This window comes from Coloeus monedula (assembly GCF_965178545.1).
Source record: "Coloeus monedula genome assembly, chromosome: 2".
NCBI classification, from domain to species: Eukaryota; Metazoa; Chordata; class Aves; order Passeriformes; family Corvidae; genus Coloeus; species Coloeus monedula.
In genome coordinates, this window is record NC_138782.1 from 118,234,138 (window position 1) to 118,254,607 (window position 20,470).

The 20,470-nt window shown below is 45.3% G+C and overlaps 1 protein-coding gene across 1 annotated transcript in view; it reads right to left on the minus strand.

The window, feature by feature from the left end:
- HMBOX1 (homeobox containing 1) overlaps nt 1-20,470 on the minus strand; it is a 103,315-nt gene that overhangs the window by 25,214 nt on the left and 57,631 nt on the right. The window contains exons 3-6 of the mRNA XM_082276718.1: nt 19,629-20,108; nt 17,471-17,556; nt 9,018-9,128; nt 1,619-1,772 (exon numbers count right to left, since the gene is read on the minus strand). Of these exons, the coding sequence (XP_082132844.1) occupies nt 1,619-1,772; nt 9,018-9,128; nt 17,471-17,556; nt 19,629-20,108 (831 nt within the window). The remainder of the gene's footprint in view (nt 1-1,618; nt 1,773-9,017; nt 9,129-17,470; nt 17,557-19,628; nt 20,109-20,470) is intronic.

Below are 20,470 nucleotides of genomic sequence, written 5' to 3' on the forward strand. Positions count from 1 at the left end.
TTTCTAACAGATGTCCCAGCAGAGACTGGCTTGAGGACAGAGGTGGATGAGAAAGGGTGGCTTGCTCAGCTCTCTCTCTGCTGTTTCCCCAGCAAAGGAGTCTGAGGCACAATCAGGGTTCAAACAGCAAGTAACAGCAGTTGTTGCACTTTGGGCCATTCAGAAACCAAGAAGAAAAACACCCATGCCCAAAGAGCTCTAATTCTACTCCAAATAAGCATTTCACACACAGAGAGCTGATCAGGAGATGGTGCTGCCCTGAGGGCACACAGAGCTGTGGTGGTTCTGTCCTTCTTCACACACAATCAGGGCAGTCAGAGGAGCATTTCAAAGTGCTAAAGATCCTGTCCTGCCCCTTGTTCTGCCTCTGTGGTGAGGGACACCAGAGAAACACAGGCCCCAGCACTAGTAGATCACAGGACTTTGCATTAATTGGGTCTAACAAAGCAGAGCAGATTTCAAACATTTACATTATTTTCTTTGGGGAAACATCCAGGCAAAGCCAAAAATATCAATGCAGTGACAGGCCAGAATAGGGAAACAAACACTCAAGTTACTGGTTCCAGTCCTGCAAAGACATAGAAGTGTGTCCAGCTTGGGCTCCTGAGGGAGCTCAGGATTTTGGTCTTAACTCAGGCAAAAGATGCTTTTCTGCTCCTAATCAGCTCCCAAGACCTCCATGCAAGCAAGAGGAAAGGGAAGCATTAAAGAAATGGTAAAAGCACATCCAACAGATCTGCTGGCCGAGGTCTCACTGGGGTTGCAGACCAGAGAGGAGTGTAGCACACGCAGCCCTTCCATGGACACACCAGTCCTTCCATGGAAAGGAGGTTCCTCACACTCTCAGAGTGGAGAAAACTCCTCCCAGCCATTTAGCCCTGGACAGAAACGGGCATTCATCCTTAAACTACATCCACCTTCTCCAGCCCTTTTCTCTTGTAGAACATTATCCACAAAAGAGACATTCCTGTAAGCAGAGAGAAAGGCAAAGCCTGCCCAGGCTCAGAGAGGAGAGCTGGGAGCTCTAATGATCACCTGCCACTCTGCATCTGGATTTGAAAGATCCACTTTGCTCTGTGCTGCTCCCAGCTCCTGTAAAAGGGTTCTAAGAGCCTTTTTGGACCAGGAATCTACTGCTTGTTAGGCAAAGTTCTGCATCCCAAACAATTACGGTACTGCCAAAATGGCAGTATCCACTTTAAAACACCACGAGGCATCAGGAGGACAAGGCAGGAAAGTGGGAAAGGAGAAACGCAGAATGTAAAGAGCTTGCAGGACCCCCCAAGAGAGCCTGGATCAGGATAAGTGGAGAAGTTTCTGCAAAAGCAAAGGGAAGAGCTGAACACCAACACTCTCAGACTGAGCTAAGGACACGATGTCCTGGGGCATACAAAAACAAAGAGATACTGTCCAGAGCAGTGTTACAACTTTTTAAACAACACAAGAGGCAAAACAGCTCCTCTTACTCCATCATCACAAATTAAAACTCTTACAGGCTGGCAGGAGGCTACAACACATCCATGAAAACAACACTGGGGTTCACCAGAGCAGGGAAAAGAACCCTTGTCTTGGCTTTAGAACTCCCATCTCCAAACCCTCTCGAGGAGCCACCACGTACCTTTCCATAACAGCCAGGCACTCCTTTCTCCACGTGAACCGACTGCCTCGCCGTAGTCTGAAGGTCCCAGAGGTAGCTGTGACTGGGGGAGGCGTCTGTCTCCATTCTGGCTCTTCTATTGGGATGGGAGCGGGTCTCATGCTTAGTGTAGCCCCTAAAGATAATAAACACTGTGTTTCCCAGGGGGTTAAAAGTCAGGCCCATCCTCTCACTCCTGCTCATGAAAAAAAAGACAAGACAGGTGATGAAACCATTCAAACTGGAAAAAAAAAGAAAGCGTTATCACGGATACCTTGAAGATACACAAAGCCAGCTAAATTCCCAGTTCCCAACCTCCAAGGCGGAAGGGGATGACCATGGAAATCTAAGGAGGTGATGGGCACTTAGGAAAATGTCCTGTCTTCATCAAGAGGAAAAGGATCACACAGAAAGGGTGAGCTGTGCCCCAGCTGGGATTTATCTGGGTTGTGCTGCCACCTCAGCTGTCACAAAATAGGAAACAGCAGTTTCTATTTAATTACACAGCAGTCTCAGGAAGCAAAATGGGAATTTATACCAAAGGTATTTCCACGTGTCCGAAGAGCTGAGGAAATATCTGAAGCAGCTTCACCAATAGGAACACCCTGTGGCCTGGGCAAACATGGGCTCACGAGTACCAGGGTGCCTGAAAAAGCCACTGAAAGCAGATTAACATCACAACCTTCCTCTCCTGCTCCCCTTCTACGGATATATTTCCCCTTTCTGTGAGTCTGAGCTGGAAAGCATCAGGCACAAGACAGGATTTGGCAAGATGCCCTCAGGAAAGGCCCCTTTGAAACTTACCCCTGATCCTTTCCACAACAGCCTCTCAGTTAATAAATCAAGATAAATCAAGACACTCAGGGAGATCGATCTTTCCTACATCCCTTGGTGAGGATGGGAACCTGGGATAGGACACGAGGACAGAAACCAGGGTATGTTCTGAAGGACAGCTTTGTGCTCAGTGGCTTCCCCCGTAGGGAAGAGAGAGCTGTTCTAGTGTGCAAAAAAAAAAAAAAATTTAGGAAAAAAGGTTGTATGAAAAGATAAATCACCCACAAGCATCCTGAGCTCCAGTGGAATTCCTGCACTGAGGCAGCTTGGACAGATCCAGGAGAAGCAGCAGCCCTGCTCTGGTGTTGGGAACACCCAAGAGCAGGGCTGTGACAGCAAACCCCTTTGGGTGCTCAGGCCTGATCAGAATGCTTGGGATTTAATCATCGAAACACACAGCGTTAGTGAAACAACACTGCTTCTCCACAACGGAGTGAAAGGGTCAAGGGAACCTAAGAGTTTAACCAATAAACAAATTCCTACAGCTAAAAAGCAAGAAATGAGCTATTCAGGCACTTGGCCGTGATCCTTTCCAGAAATGCACACAGAGTCTTTTCCTTCCTGCCAGGGGCTTGCATCTGTGTGAGGTAGTGGAGCCCAAAATAATTTACGAATGTTACCCAGGAGGAGTCAGTAGGAAGTGAAGCCCACAATCTCTGCCTTGCACACACAAGGCACGGTGCCTCTTCCTAATTCCCAGCTAACGAGCCTACACAGATTACTTGGTTCCATTGAAACATGAAATATTTCCTATAGTGCCAATTTACTGGGAGGCCGTTTCAAGGAAAGCTCCTTATCTGGTCTTTCTGCTACTTGCACAGTTTAGGGGGCTGGGTGGCTATCAAGTTGCCAGGCTTTAAATATACTTAAAAACTTTAAAAAAAAAAAAAATATCATTTTAAAAAGAGACAGGGGAGAACAGGAAAAAAAAATTAGCTTTCCCAGAATTGTGTTAGCAATACGCTTTCCCTACCTGAAGATTTGATTTCACAGGGGGAGTACAGGAGTACCAGTGATGCCTCACATCAAGGTAAGAGATGCAGAGTCCTTCCATTAAATTTGCCCGAGATTTTTCAGACAAAGGTTGAAAAAAATTCTGCACTGAAAGCATAAATTTTCTGCTGCTGCTACAGGTATGTTCACGTACTGAATATAATACACTTTTTTTTTGTTTTAGTAGCCTTCCTAGATCAATTTACCCATTTCTCTTTTCTATGGGGTAACATCAATATCAGCAGCAGATAAGAGAGGAATATGCTGAGAATTACAAGCAAGTACCCCCGCACAGCAAGAGAGGAGCATCTGAATGCATAAAGAGGCCCAAAATAGGCTTGGATGGAAGTGTGGAAAAAAGGGCACAGGGGATGCCCTCCCAGTGCCTAAAGGGGCTCCAGGAGAGCTGGAGAGGGACTTGGAACAAGGGACGGAAGGACACGACACAGGGAATGGCTTCCCCCTGCCAGAGGGCAGGGATGGATGGGATATTGGGAAGGAATTCTTCCCTGTGAGGGTGAGGAGGCCCTGGCACAGGGTGCCCAGAGAAGCTGTGGCTGCCCCTGGATCCCTGGCAGTGTCCAAGGCCAGGTTGGACAGGGCTTGGAGCAACCTGGGATAGTGGGAGGTGTCCCTGCCCGTTGCTGGGGGGGGTGGAATGAGATGACTTTGAACCAAATTTACCATTTATGATACACACATTTGATAAGGAACCTATGGAGCTTTTCCTCATCCTCCTCTTTTCAGTGAGCACCTGGGGATCCCATTTATTCTGCTCTTCCAACGTTCCATCACAGTCTTCTTGCCACCCAGCTCCACTTCTTTATAACTTAGCAAGTTACATCCTAGACACCAGTTCAGATTCTTTTTATAAACCCCTCAAACAGCTTCTAAGGAGAAGTGAAACTTCTCTCCTGAGCAGACAGAGTGGAGAAAACACAGTATGAGGTTTTCAGTGTCTGCATCAAACAGCAAGACACCTCTGAGGGGTGTAGAGGTGAGCCGCCTGGGAAGAACTCCTTTCACTCACAGAAATGAAAGGAGACATCTCTCACTCCCTGGCAATGCTCAGCACCTTTTCCTACAGCACTGGGTTTTCTCTGTGAATTTTTTGTGTGACTGAGGATGCTGTGGGCGGGTTTGGGGGTGAGGAGGCAGGAGTGGTGCTCTCCAGCTGGAATGCAGCTCTCTCTACGTTCAAAATTGCTCCTGGCCAAGGCCTGCACATCCCAGGCACCATCCTGAAGGAAGGGAGTTGCTCTAAGAGCATCCCATGCACTTGCTGCTCCTCATCCCAGGGCTCAGGCAGGCCCTGCCGTGGAATGGTCACAGAAAGCCTCAGGCCATCTCCCAGCTCCAAAAAACCATTTCCTGGCAAGTTTTCATTTGCAGCAAGTACCTATTGTACATTATCCCGATAAGAACAGATGCCTCACTGTATTTTTAGCCAGGCTGACCCCAGATCACACAATAAACACCTCTCGGTCAGAGCGAGCTGGGCTGGATTGAAATCAGCAGCAGCACAAGGTTCCCTACAGAGCCCATGGCTTGAAAAGGAGCAGAGCAGGGACTGTTTGCTCTGCAGCTCTGTGGAACAGCACATCACATCACCATCATCATCACATCGCCCACCAACCATCCCTTCCCAGTGCAAACCTCGTGGGACAGCCAGCCCCTGATTTTTGGTTGGCTTTTCTTTCACAGCTAAACAAGAACCGCTATGAAAATAACAAAAGAGATGCTACATCTTGATAATAACAACTCCCTTTCATTCTCTTTTGTTCAAGGAGGAAGAGCCCATGGTTCTCTCCAAGGTGACCACAGCTGCCTTCCTATTAGAGAAGTGTGGCAGAAATAAATACCCAGCCTAAATGGAAGCAGTCTGTATCCATCTGTAACTTTAACACATCATTTCAAGGTGCCAGCTTCAGTTTGCACTACGCAGAGGCAAGAGACAAGCTGAAGTTATTCCATAACAAACTTCCCACATTGCCCAAGACCCAGTGCCAGGGAAACTAATCAGGCTAACAACTACCAGTGTAAAAAAAAAAATTGACTATTTATTTAAAACCTATGGGCTCTGAAAAAAAAAAAAAATCAGAACATTGCAGGATTTACCTATTGCCAAAATAGCTCTCAGTCGTCCACAAAACACAGGACAGACAAGTGGTGCCTGTGTGAAAAAAGCTCCATCTAAATGAAAAGCATCCCTATTAATTGGATTAAAGATCTTTTAAACACCAGCATTTAGCACTGACTTCTTCCCTCCAATAAAAAAGCTGCCTTTGACCCTAACTGGCAACTCCTTCCAGAAAAATTTACAATCAGTAGTACAGTGGAATTCACAGCATTGCTATTAACTCTGACATCACTCCTACCAAGAGAACGTTGATTAAGACATTTTTTTGAGCAAGATTATTGCATACAGTAGGACAAGTGGGTGGTTTTTTCCTGTTCCATGAGACTTCAAGTCTCCTTTGCAACGTTCCAGGCTGGTGCTGTCTGAACACCCACCACCAAGGATAGGAGAAACACAGAAACTGCCCATGCAAACCAGCAATCAAAGCCAGGCAAACAACAAACAGCATATTCAGGAGCTCAAATCCAGCTGGGAAAGAATGGAAGGGATGGAATTGCTGAGTCTCTGCCATGTAGGACCAGCATTTGAACACCAGCAATGCCCTAAAACTGCCCTAAAGTTCCCCAGCACCAAGTCCTTTCGTTGGCAGATGCAGCACTGCTTGTGGATGATTTAAAGCATTACACAGCACATTTAAAAAAAGAAAAATAAAATCTCTTTTCATGTATTTTTAAGTCATCATTTGCCTGTATAAGCACAGTAAAATACAAGCCCTGCTGTGAGGACCTGAAGGCAAGGCAGGGATGTCACCCACAGGGAAGGGTCTCACCTGTATCCAGATGGGAAAGGGAGATAAGAGGTGAATTCTACAAACTGGAGGAGTCAAGGGAAGGTCTGCCACGAGATCTCCAGTCCTTTCCATACAAACTAATCCCCCTTCACAGTTTATAAACCATTATATCTACTCTCCTAGTTCTTCAAAATGGTTTCAATTTTAAGTTTTCTTTCCACCACTACTTAAATTCAGACCAAAAATGGATTTATTGTGAAGATCCAGTTTTTCAAGATAAGGAATTAGAGAAATTGGGGAACTAATAGTTCCCAAAAGCCTCACTTTGCCCACTGATAACTCAAACCTGCAGGTCCTTCTGCACAGAGAGCTGACTCTACCACTCAAAGGATTGAGATTTCCCTCCCAGAAGCTGGAATTGGAAAAATGGGATGCATGAGAACAGAAAGCCAAATGCCACCTCTTAGTAAGCGAGCAACTTGAAAAAAACCCACGGCAGTCATTTCATCTCTCAAGATTCTTCCAAGGAGGACAATCTTTCCCACCCTAGAGAGAGTATAGAGGTGGCATCACTTCTCTGGGAGCAAGGGACAAAGCTCCACTGATTTCCTCATTTTCTGGCTCTAAGGAGGACAGCAGAACAGCTACTCTGTCTCCTAATCATAGGATACTGTCAGCAGTATCCAAAACTTCAGCTCCAGGTTGGTTTTGTAACAGGAATTTAAATCCAGGATTCTCTGGACAAGGCTGGTACCTCCCTTTACACAATTGTTCATAGCCACGTTAATTACTCTTGGCTACATGATTTGACCTGCAATAGAATAAGATGGCAATAATTCAAAGCAGTGGATTATCCTACAATGAATAAATAAATACAGCCCCATTTTCCTCAGGTAGATTTTCCCCAACAGCAACAGGAAAACTGAAGGTTCCTCCCTCTACCTCAGCCTCTAAAAAGAAATCAAACGCTATCTGGTTCTAAAAGGAATTTAAGTGCATCCAAACAGTCCCTTGGCTTAGGCAGAGGAAACAATTTGCCTTTTACACTCCTTGAAAACACTGCTTAAGATCTCTTTTTGGGAAAAAGGTTACACTCAGACAACCACTCGGCAAGGAGTTTTTCTATGTCTAAAGCAAAGCAGAGTTAACGTCGATTCATTTCAATTTCAGACACAACCTTCACTGTGGAAAGTCTTCCTGCCTTAGACACCTCTCAAGAGCAAAAGGACAAAGGAGATGGGAGCTCATGGATATGGGGAAAAAAGAAGGTAAAGAGGAAGAAGTAAAGATTTTAGAGCTAAGTTGAACAATGGTTCTGTTACTAGCAGAAAATACTATTTCCTAAACAGCTGCATGTGATACTGGAAATAAAGAATGCAAGGCTGGGAAAAATCCACACAACAGGTTTCATCTGGAGAGGGTTTTGGTGGTTTTTACATCTTCTAAAAACGCTCTACATTCTCCAGTACTTTGGAGGCAACACCTTCCATCAAAGGGAAATGTCTGGGAGTTACTTTGTAGGATAAAACCTGAGCCTTTCCAAGGGCTGACACTGGATGCTGTACCCACAAATTCTGCTGACCCTCAGCACCACAGTTCCAGCCAGTGCAAAAATCAAGGCTTCCTAGCACTTTTATTCTTTAAAACAACTTTCAGAAAAAGAAGCATCAACATCTTAAGATGCTTAACAGAAAAAACAGGCTCAGCTCTCCCTCTGAACCCGCCCAGCTTAAATCTGAATTATTCTCAGGCCAACCGTCAGCTGGAGCCTCTTGATTTTCAGCTTCCACACAGAGCAGAAGTTTTGAGGCTCTGTTTCTACTGGAATTTTTCTTAATAGAATTCTGGATATTGAAGCCAAGTTCACATTAGAGAGCCTGAGTTTTAAATTCCTTAAAACAATTACACAGTTAATTTAATAAAGCCATTGTTTAAAGGAAATTAAAGGTAAATATTTTGATCTTTACAATAAAACTGTTAAAAGGGAAAAATAAAAACTATGGTCAAACAAAATCTATGGAGAAGAACAATGCAAGGAAATTAATTCAACTGTGATTTTGAAGATTGCTGGTTAGTTAAAGATAATGAGGAGTTTTACTTCTCTGTTTGTATTCAAGATCTATTTTGAGATTTGGAGAAGCAGGTGGGATTTGAAAGACACATCTCCAGTTTATCACTGGAACTATCAACATCCCATCCAAGAGCTTGAGATCCAACCCAAACCCCTCTGAAGATCCTCTCTGCCAAACTGTGTGGGGTTTTTGCTGCAACTTTGTATCACACAGTCATTATTAATGGTTTCTGTTTGTTCATTCTGAAGAGCCTCAGCTTCTATTTCACATTAACTCACTACAGCTTCACTGGCTGCTTCTGATCCCAGATTTAGTGAGTGGTGGGAGGGCAGGGATCTGTGGCTGAGGAGCTGGACAGACAGCCATGGATGAGGCAGCTCTGGATGAGGCAGCTCTGGATGAGGCAGCTCTGGATGAGGCAGCTCTGCATCATTTGCTGCAAAGCAAAAAGCAGATTTGTTCCTACCCTCCTAAAAATTAACCTGGTCAGAGGGAGATCCTCTGGAGTACCCCAGACCTAGAAGTGAATTATCAGTGCTAATAAACAACAGTGACAAAAGGCTTCCATTCCATAAATAAACAGCAGGAGATGTTTGGGCTGCATTTGTTTACCAGGATTTGTCTTCTCAAGCTGGTACCATCTGTAAAATGCCCTTTTCTTTTGTTCACTCAGGTCCGACCCCTGCTGCAACAGCCAATGGGAGATCCGGCTCTGACTGATACCTGTGAAAAACCAGAACAGAACAAAAACAAAGAGAAAGAGAAAAGTTCTTCTTTACCAAACATTTTAAAGTGGTTTATCTACTGATAAAAGGTGGTGTCTTACAAAGCCCAGGAAGTTGTGATGCTTCAATCCCAGAAAAAGCAGAGTTGAAGCTTCCCTGCCCCATCCCCAGCTGCCTGAATTTCTCCCTGGGGTTATGCTCAACCTCACTCAATGCACACCCTGGAATCTGCACCATCAACCCCCAGGCAAAGAGGGTAAAAACTGGGAAGCCAAAGCTATCACTGACTTGAATTGTCCACAACTCCCGTGATCCCTAAACTTCTCCATCTGTGAAATGGGAACAAGTCCCTTCCCCACTATTATATATAAATAATGATTGTTAGGAAATCCTAATCATTCAATGCTTGAATAAGAAGGGAGATAAAGAAACCAGTTTATATGATATAGCTCAAATGAGCCCAGAAATGGAGCAAACCAACTGTCAGCAGCTGTAACAACAGCCAGAAAACAAACCAGAAGGGGCAGCTGTCTGTCAGCAAAGCAGGAATCAAGCTCGAGGTACTCAGGCATGATTAGGGACAAAAGATTTTTCAAATGTTTTTAAAGCAAGACTTCTAAGAAAACAGTAAAAAGAGCAAAAAAATCCTAGAAGTTAATTCAGTTATTTCCAAAGCGTGAGAGGGAATGAAGGATCAATGCAGGAAGGGGAAGAAGTGATCAGCAGAGGAACCGAATAAAACAAGAGGCTTAGACGTGCACGAAGAGGTGAGCCATAGGTTCATCGGAAAACATAAAAAAGGCAGAGCTGGCTGAGTAACTGAAGCAGTACTTCAGAACTCCCCATGCTTTCCACAAGGCCCTTCAGCCATCAGAACAGGTTAACAACATCCAAACTCCCCTGAGCAGTGAAGTTTTAGGAGGTGCTCCAAGTACCAATAAACTGCCGACACCACCTGTGCCACCACCTGCCCGGTGATATCACCCAGGCAGGTAGAGGCTGGCTTGCACACAGAACCCAAACTGCCTCCCCCCTCTAGAGATGCATCAAGGTTTTATAAGCTCTCATAATCATATGTAACTCAGGAGAAACAGCCCCCTGTAGTTTTACCACTTCTAATGTGGGGGTTTATTATGCTTTTTGTTGTGTGTTGAAGGTAGTTAAGTTCAGAACGTCTCAACTTGACCCTCAAGTACCATATTCAGGCGGGTTTACTCCAACCAGATTTTTAAAATCACAGGGTTTATACTCTTAATTGTTCTTCCTCAAACAGAATTCTGGAGGCTATGAAGTTTTAGTTGTCCTGGGGGAAAGGGATGGGTGTGTTTTGTTTCAGATATAGGAGCTCACTGCTGTTCAACAGAGCTGTGCCCACCAACAGACCCTGATTTTCCCAAAACCCATTCCCAGAGATTGCCTTGCCCTCAACTGACAGAGTTCAGGAACAGCTGGGGCAGCCAAGAGCTGCCTACCCCCAGGGCCCACAGTGGGATCTAAAACTGAGTTTATACTACTGGGGAAGTGGAATTATTCAACCAACCACAGTCCTGAGACCCTGCCAAGTTTACATCAAGGAGCTGTGGAAGCACACATGTTAGTACCAAAAGAAGGCAGTCTAAGCTGGTAACACTCTCTGGCCCAAAACAAGGCTCCAGTGTAGTTGAAATCCTGCCATCTGTATGCCTGATCACCAGTGAAACACCAAGTTTTGAGAATTTGCAGCTCTTGACCTATTATTATGATTTATAAAAGCCAATTCTTGTCCTCTGCTGTGGGACACAAAGGTTTGTGTCTCACTGCTTCTGGCTGCCCTGCTCCCATTAATTAATCACTGGGTAACAGCTCCAGTCATTTACTTGTTTACTACGGTCCACTTACACTTATTGCACTGAATTAGAGTGTGTTGAGTGTTTGGATAACAACCTAAGATACAAGCACAAAGCACTGATGGATAAAAACTATAAAGAGAGATTAAATGTCTGCCATGAGTGGAAAACACAAATTCTGCTCAAGAGGTTGCCTGACACTGTCACACGTGGCACAGATGTGACCACTCCAGACAATCTGCTCGAGGCAAGGCACAGCAGCAGGAGCCAAAAGACTCAAGCTGGGTCTTGCCATGTCCACTTTCAGGAAATCATAGAAAAATCTGAGTTGGAAAAGACCTTTAAAGGTCATCTAGTCCAACCCCCCCTGCAATGAGCCGGGACATCTTCAACTGGATCATGTTTTTTAGACCTCTGCTCAACCTGACCTTGAATGTTTCCAGGGATGGGGCAGCCACCCCATCTGACCAACCTCTGCCAGTATTTTAACCATCTTCATCATAAAAAGCTTCTGTCCACAAATTATGCACTGTCCCAACGTCCTGAACTGCATCAAAGTTCTCCCAAACAGAGCTGGATCTGCGTTGGGATCCTTTTGTGGCTGTCATTTAACCACAGTAGCTGGGCCTCTGACTTACTGTGAGTCCTCACAGCTCATAAAGCTGCTTCTGCAAGATGTTTTTAAGGCATAAAATTTATCTGCACCTCAGCAAGGTTTAGAGGCCCCAAAACTATATCCCAACAGCTTGACCAACCCCACGTCACACGCAAAGACTTTCAGAAGAACTCTCCAGGATCTCCAAGATCCCAGTGCAGTGGGATCCAAACCCATCCTTCACTCCTTTTAATATAAAAACCAAACCCCCCCAAATTGTCATGTCAGTTTCTTGCATCTCAAGTGGGTTTCACACAGCTGACTCACAGGACAGTGGCCACCAGGACCCTCCTGTCACGTTGTCTCTAATCACACAGCCTTATGGAATTGCACTGGCAGGAAAAAAGAAATCATCCTGCTGCCAGAAGCAGATTAATGAAATAAATTCTCTGGAGTAGTGAAAATCCAGCTGTGCTGAGGAAATTCACTCTCCAGATGAAGCAGGAACCTCACGGAGGGCTGTGGCGCTCCGGGCTCAGCATCAGCAGGGCCAGGAACACACCTGGTTACGGACACCACCAGTTTTCTCACAGAAAAAAATGAAGAGAAGTGGTATCCACAAAGGATTGTTGCAGTTCAGCTGCTGACTCCTTGTGTCACACACCACTCCTTCCCACAGCAGGTCACACTTCCCAGAGATAAACAAAACAGAGGCGACAGTCTGTGCTCACTTCCCTGGCTGGCGCTGCTGTCTCCTACACAACTGATTCGAGGAGAGAGTTTCCCTTCCAAATACATAAAATAAATGGCAAAATACATCATCAAGAGCAGGCCACTGCTATGTGCAGCTCAAATCTGCTCACAACCCTCAACTCTGCTATTCATCAAGTCTTTGGGAACTGGCTTTCACCTTCACAGATAGATTTGTTCAGCAGCTCTGCTTTGCATGTCTTTAATGTTTCTTTCAGGAGAGGTTTTCAGAAGCACCTGGAATACGTCAGACCTGGAGAAGAAAGTAACTGACTGTGTTTTAATTCTTCACTTTGTAAGCAAAGTCCCAGATTCAGAGAACAAGTGCTTGCAAAGGACATCTATCAATTTAGGAGATTAGCAAAGCTTGTTTACAGAAAACCTGCAAAGATCAAAATCACAGAAAAACAAATCTTCCTCTGTGTTGTGATGAGTATAACAAAAAAAAAAAAAAAACAGGAAGGAAAATGTTTCTCAGAATGCAGTTTCATGCCATTTCAGATAATCAGTAACTCAGGAGTTTTCTGAATTCCCTTCACAATAGAACTAGTTAAGTTTCACTGTGTATTGGCGTTTGCTCAGGATCCCTGTGTGTGGGTTCCAAACGTTTGGGGATTCTCTTTGTTCCAGCAGTGCTCCAAGGCTGCCCTCCACTGCACGTGTGTTTAGCACAATCTAAAGCCAAGTCCTGGAGATCTCCTATCAATTAAGGCAGAGACAGCAGGACAGGGCTGGGTTGTACAAGCAGAATAATTGGGAAGGTTACCAGAACTGCACCCTGGAAAGCTCTATGTGCATTTAAAAACAACCAGAAAAATGACTTCTGCATTTTACTGCTCATGGGGTTTGGGTTTTTTAAAATGGTGGTTTGGTTTTTACATTATTGAGAATTGAGAAAACTGAATCCAAACTTCTGCTCTGTAACCTCAGGAGAATAAGGGTTGGGTTTTTCTACTCCTTCACTCCCCTATGTGTAAAAAACAGCAAAGGTAATATTTCCAAACCTCGCAGAGGCATCATCCATCAAACCACTTTAGCTCATCTGCAGAGGGCTCATCCCAGTGCTCTCCTCCCTCTCTCCTTTACTGTAGAACAGAAAGACATCAGCTCCTGGAAACACTTCCCCCACCCTCCATCTAACTTTGGAAGCTCAAACAGCATCTCTGAGAAAAGCTTATATTGCTCTCTTCATCCTTTGCCTTCTCACCACAACCTGGTGCCCAGGTACGATTCTCGTGGCAATTCAAGCCAACTGCAGCACGCGACTCCAAATTATGTTTGATAAAAATTTGGCAGCTCACCTGCCCCACGTGGGGCTGAATGCCCACCCCTGAGCAGGCTGCAGGGATGTTAAAAGGAGCTCCAAACACCAAGGCAGGAAATTTCGCAGGAACTATTATTAGCTCCTGTTTATACTGTCATTTTTCTTATCAGTAGGAGATTATTTATACAGAGCCCAACCCAAGTGCTTCTTGTTTATCTTATTACAGACACCATTAAAAAAGTTTCTATAAAAAGCAGCTCCTGTTTTTAGGACCAGCACTAGTAAGTGTTATGCTAAATTTTTGCTTCTTATCAATCATTCCCTTATTTTCAAGTCACTATTTAATACCCCTGTTACTATTTTCCAACCTGCCCTGTCCTCTCCATACACCAGGGAGCCCTGTAGGGTATCTTCCAGGTTTAATTTTTCCTGTCAGATTCATTATCTAAATGACTGTTAAAGTTTCTGGTAATTTTACAAGGATTAAGAGAGCCTCAACACTTTTCTACTGCAACAGCTGACTTTAACCTTCAGCTCTGTGCTCCCCTCTCCTGCATCCTCCCTCTCCATCACTTCCCTTGTGCTACAGCAGGAAAAACAAGAGGAAAAGCTGTTTACTGATGCAGAGCTGCTCTGTAGAACTGTGGCTGGTGTAGGAATGTGGATTCTGTGAGTGCTTTGCAATGTTAGAATTAAGATGGGGAAAAGGAGAAATGTTTCTGAATGGAAGTGTAGTTTGAAGAATTAGCAAAATAAGGTAAAAAGGAGGTTTCAAGGGGTCACAGTTGCAGTAGAGGTTTCTGATCAAGGGCAGAACATGGCAAGTTACAGAATGGGGATAAATAAGGTCATAAGGACTGGGGAAACACAGAATTTTTTAGAATACTAAAGACAATTGGTAGAGGTTGAAAGGAAAAGTTGCCAACAGAGGTAGCCAAGCCAAGCCACCCTCCTGGACAGAGCCAGCCATAAATTTTTCATTTCTTTCTTGCCTCTTCCCAGGGCAGAAGGGATGAAGACTAAAAGCTAATTTTTCTAATTTTCTCTTGTATAAGTAACTTTTTACAGAAAATCTTTTATCAGTAAGACTAAGCCTGTAAATCCTGAGCTGATGCCATTTGGGATCGTATACTCTGCAAAGCCTCTGCCTATACAAATTGGTTTTTTACTGAACCAGAAGTGGTTCCCAGGCATTCCTTGGGAGTCTCTTCCCCAGCTGAAAGGGACATTGGAGGTGTATCTAAGAATACTCAAGTCAGCCAACACTCATCAGGCCTGAGACAGCTCTGAAAGGGAGAGCCCTGGGACACTCTGCTCCAGATCTCTGTCCTGAGCTATTTCAGTCACTCCTCACCACTCCCTGCTCCTGAGAGGAAGCTGATGTGTCTCCCTGCTATAGCTGAGCACAATCTTTAGTCCAGTGCCTCCAAACATCTCTTTGAGATTTACTATTTCTCTCAGATAAGCCCTAACTATGGACTTAGCAGGGGCACGTGCTACACAAGGCCGGGGGTTTATTTAAAATCAATCAGCCCCCACCAAACACAGGAAGGATGACAAAGATGCAAAGATCTACTGGTTTCCCATGGATTTGGCTTGAGAACAAGATAATACCACAGTGCCTTCAGCTCAGCCCTCGTTCTGTCCCACTGACTGCCTCAAGTGACACCCTGCAGTATTTCTCTGGTGCCTCTGTGAGCACACTCGGGATCCCCCTCGTGTTACGCAGGAGGGTTCCGTGGGAAGGGTGTTAAATTCACTCAACCATGTCTGAAGTGGATGGCTGGTGTCATTTACTCACAGGAGGAAACAATGAGAGCTCCCAAAGGCTAAATGCCAACTTAATGCCAACTGAAATCCAAGAGAACAGGCTCAGGATGGAAGGAGTGAAAGGATCAGGTGTGAAGGGACTGGTCTTGCCTTTGCAGGGTTATCAAACACATGCACCAAGACACCCAGTTAATTATAATTAGATCCATTCCTTTCACTGATACACTTGGATCTGGTCTGGTGTGGTGATTCTGATTCATTGACCCCCCATGTGGCAGTCCCACAGACCAAAAAAAAACCAGACACTGGCTCCTTTTGGAAAGACTCTCTTTGTGCAATTTTCCCCTCTGTGCAGTACTGCTCTTGCAAGGGAAGCCAGCCGGACTTGCTGGGTGCTACACAGAGGTTAATTCAGAGATGGGTTCTTCCAGGGCTATACTCAGGCAAGGAATGAACAAAAGTAGGAGAGTGACCCACCAGCTACCAAAATTTTAGGGTTCAGGTACAATTTAAGTGATTAGACTTATTCTTTAATTTTTAAAGTATTAGTGCTATCATCTGATAAGGCAAATAACATCCCTTACATTTATACAAATTGTTAATCTCTGTGGTTTTCCAGATGAAACTGAAACCAGGGAAGAACAAGTCATTTTGCCCAGGATCACAGAAGAGCTGGAGACATGGAAGGAATTCCTGGCTCCATGGCTGAAGCACCAGTTTTTGCTTGCCCACCTCAACTGCTGCCATGTCTGCAAACCCAGAGCTCCCAGAGAGGTGGGTTCTTGCGACATTTCAAATCCTGGAAATATCATTAAAGAACAACTTCCCTCCTACTCATTTGGCATTCCCAGACATCAGGGAACCTTAAAAACTATCTATTTCAAGATCTTTATCCAAGTTTGGGTTAAAAAATTAACAAACTTTAAATGTGTAACGTGGGATTGAGCTTTCTGGGATTTATCATCAAGTCTTCATCCTACAAGAAGGGCTGGAGTGAATCCAGGGAAAGGAATGGAACTGGGGAAGGGGCTGAGGGAGCTGGGAAAGGGGCTCAGCCTGGAGAAAAGGAGGCTCAGGGGGACCCTGTGGCTCTGCACAATTCCCTGACAGGGAACAAGGGACAGGATGAGCGGAAACAGCCTCAAGCTGCACCAGGGCAGGTTCACTTTGGATATTGGGAACAATTTCTTCATTAAAAGGTTGTCCAGCCCTGGCACAGCTGCCCAGGGCAGTGGTGGAATCCCCATCCCTGGAGGGATTGAAAAGCTGTGTGGATGTGGCACCTGGGGACATGGCTCAGTGGTGGCCTTGGGGGAATGATCTTAGAGGGCTTCTCCAGTCAAGAGGATTCTGAGCATACCACGAGCTCTGCTGTTCCAGGCAAGGCCTGTGTGCCTGGAAGGGAGAAATAACAACACCCCACCCCCCCCATGGAGGAACAGCAGGACTTTGTTACCCTCTGTGTAAAGGTCTGGGAAAACACCCGGGGAGGATGTGGCACCACTGCAGTGAGTTCACCTGTCTGGATGTGACCTGTCAGAGCAGAGGCCACCCAGAACCACTGCTCCTTCCAGGTAAAATCCCAGCTGGTCTGCTCATCCCTCAACCTCCCTTCAGATTTTCATTAATCATGGCTCAAAGGATGGACAAAACTTCCAACTCTCATAGTCCAACTCCTGGCTGCAGTGGTACCAGCTATAGCTGTGTCTCCTGACTATTCATATACTTTTTAATATATAAATACACATTATCTCTCTCTCTCCATACCCAGAGATGCAGATACACATCTATTTGCCACACTCAACAAACAATTTAAGAATTAAGGAAAACTGTTCTCATTTTAAGATAAGAACTTCAGGCTTTATTATAATGCTGTAAAATAAAATCTGCCAGCACAAGCCACAGGAAAAAAAAAAAAAGGAAATAAAAAAAAGAAAAAGTGATTCACTGGGGAAGTTCCATGATGTGCAGGACAATGGGTCTTAAATCAAAGGCATACATTATCATGACTAAGCTGACAGATCTGCACTGCAATGCAGAAAGCCAAGTGATATTCCAACATCTGCACCGTGCTCAGACAGGCAGTTTAGACACAGAGATTCCCAAAATGAGGAAAGGACTCCCCGAGCTCTTACCTGTTACCTGTGCAACAACTGCTTGGGAAATTCTCCGGTTGGCGAGGAAGGCTTTGATTTCCTCCTTTATCACACTGCTGTCCCTCCTACCAAAATAAAGAAACAACAGGACACACAAAAAGAGGGACGGACCAAAGTGCACCTGGAAGACGGAAAATGCCTTTATTTCCTCTCTTTAGGGGACAAGGAGAGGGGAAGGCTGGCATTAAAACAGCCCAAGTGCCTCAGTGCTGGACACTTCTTTTACCAAGTGTCACATTTGATCAAAGCACCGTAGCAGGAGAATGGATGACTCATGTCCCATATAATTCATATTAGGTGCAGCACTGCCATATGGAATGTACAAAGTTTCATTACACAGGGATGAATAAATCTCTCATACCAGCATAAAAACCTCACTCATAAAAATGAGGCAGAAAAATAAAAAATAAGGATAGCAGGGGCTGCATGGTTAGTTACCCAAATGAATATGCATACACCAACCTCCTCCAGCATTCCAAGGAAAAGATCCGAAATTTTGCAGCCTCTGTCCCCACACCCCTACTGTAGTCCCCTACTTAGTCCAGAACTTGCACTGAATGAATGAACTGAGATCTTTGTATGATTTTTACAAGGTCGGTACAGGGAGTTCAGAAAGGGCTAAAACTGTGCTAAAGAGCAAATAAACTGGAGGTTGCACAGGTACAGTGATATGCAGCAAATTTCAACTGCAATAAACACACACTTTCCCCTCCTCTTCCTCTCTCCCTTCCTAAGAAGGGCAGGCAATTAAAACCAGCCTTTATTAGGCTTTATGGGATATTTCCCTTCCCCTTCTCCCCTCCTGCCCCAGACGCACTGAAGGCAGACTCAAGTTTGCCAATGTAAATGCAGAATGAATTCTGTGCTGTGGCTTCATTATATTTCTGTACCCAACACTCATCTTCCATATGCCTGCAAATAAAAGTAATTTCAGTTTAAATAAGCCCTAAAAGCATTACCTGAGACTCACTGCACAGGAACCCAAACCTCAGCCATGGGAACTTGGCACTCTGCTGTACTCACCCCCTTCCTGCACGATTCCATCATCTGCAGCCGACAGCAAATGAGGTTGATCGGCTTTTCTCACTGCTCATCTCTAATCCTCTCCCCCCAAAGCCACATCTTTCCCTGAAATCTCCAAACTACTTCCAACACATTTCCATCCTGGAGCTTATGGACCCCAGTCCTCTCATAGGTACGTCAGGAATGTTGCAATGTTGGAGGGGTAAAAAGAATAAATTCCAACATCATGACCATAACTGTTTTGAGACATTTGGCCTTTCCTCTTATTTCTTTCTGCTCTCAAAGCCCACTGACTCCGACTTTCATCCTCAGGAGTATAATCCCCCCCTTTCATCTTTGCCATAATGCTGAAAAGGAAGCTGCTAAAAGTAAAGGAAGGTCAGGCCTGAAAAAAAACCCCACCCAACCGGCTCTCACTGAAAACTTCTGCTTCTTTTTTGTTATTTGCATTTTCCTGCTCCACTCTACAAATCCCTGCCACAAACTACAAACAGACAACATGTATCCTCTGCAGATCCCACTGGAAAGCACTGACCAATCCAAGCTGGATTCCCTACTCTCCCTCTATATGGAAGGAATTACAGCAAGTATGAAATAGTGGAGGAGGAGTCATGTGAATCGACACTTGATCAGAATCCTGAATAAAAGCAGGGTGGAAAATGAGTGCTCTAACATCAATCCCAGTGTTTGGTACAGCATGGGAAAAACTATTTCAACAGTCAGACTGTGGGACACCCACAGAGGGTCAGGGGCTGCCTCCACAAGGCAGGTGAGAGGTTCTAGGATGGTGACCACTGGGGAACTGGCAGGAACAACAGTCTGAAGCAGCTCCTGCTCTCCTGATAATCACCAAATCCTCATGGAATGGTGTGGGTTGGAAGGGACCTTTCAGTTCATTAGTCCAAAACTACTGCAATAAGTAGGGATATCTTCAACTAGATCAGGCTGCTCAGAGACCTTGACTGTTTCCAGGGATGGGGCATCCACCACCTCCCTGGACAACCTGTGCCAGCATTTTACCACCCTACAATCCCTATTTGAGCAGTCCACCAACACACCCATTACTGCTGAGCCACTTCTCACCTCCAAACTTTTGACAGAGACTTTCACTCACCTCATCAGCTCCTCCACTTTGTCGTCGATGTCCAAGTCCTCCTCAGAAGCCTCGAAGCTGTAGGACCTCTGGGCCAGGCTGTTGGCCAGGGGGTAGCGGGTGGGTGACATCTTCCCGTTGAAGGCAGACAACCTCTCGTTACTCTCCCTCCCGTTCTGATTCGTAGTGCAAGGCTGTGGGGAGGTGTCGTAACTGTTGCTCGGGGATGGGGACATCCCGGAGTGCTGGGTCTGTGTGGAAGCCGTGGCTGTCGAGGAAGACGCCGGGACATTGTTGGTGCTGTTGGTGTAGGAGCCGCCTCCGTAGCCAGACCTTCTCCCGAATTTGTCGCTATGCTCTTGGTCAAGACGGTCCAAGGTCTCCAGGGCGTGCAGGATCTCATGCCTGGTCATTCCCGTGCGTCTCAGGCGCTGCAGGAGGTCGATCTGCTCTATGGTGAATCTTGGCTCGTCCGTGTAGTGAGACATGGTTTCCAGCAGGCTGGAAACGAGGGGAAACACAAAATACTTCAGTTCAATAGTTCTACGTGGCACATGGAAAGTACTTTATATGCTTGAAAGATAATTTTGGTGCAATTTTAAGACACACACATGACAGATCCAAAATCCACCTTCAAACTACCTCAGCTGGACACCTGCCATGAGTGCCAATCTCACTGCACAGCAGAAGGGTTTATTTTCCTTGGAGTGCTCCAACAGCCTTTTGGCCCTCTCCTGACATTCCCTACACCTGAACCAACCCTGCAGTTTGTGCCCTTTTGCTTTTGATAAACCGCTGCTACAGAGACTGTGGCTGCTCAGTAATTAAGGCTGCAACTTGATTCCAGACAAAATTTTGCCCAG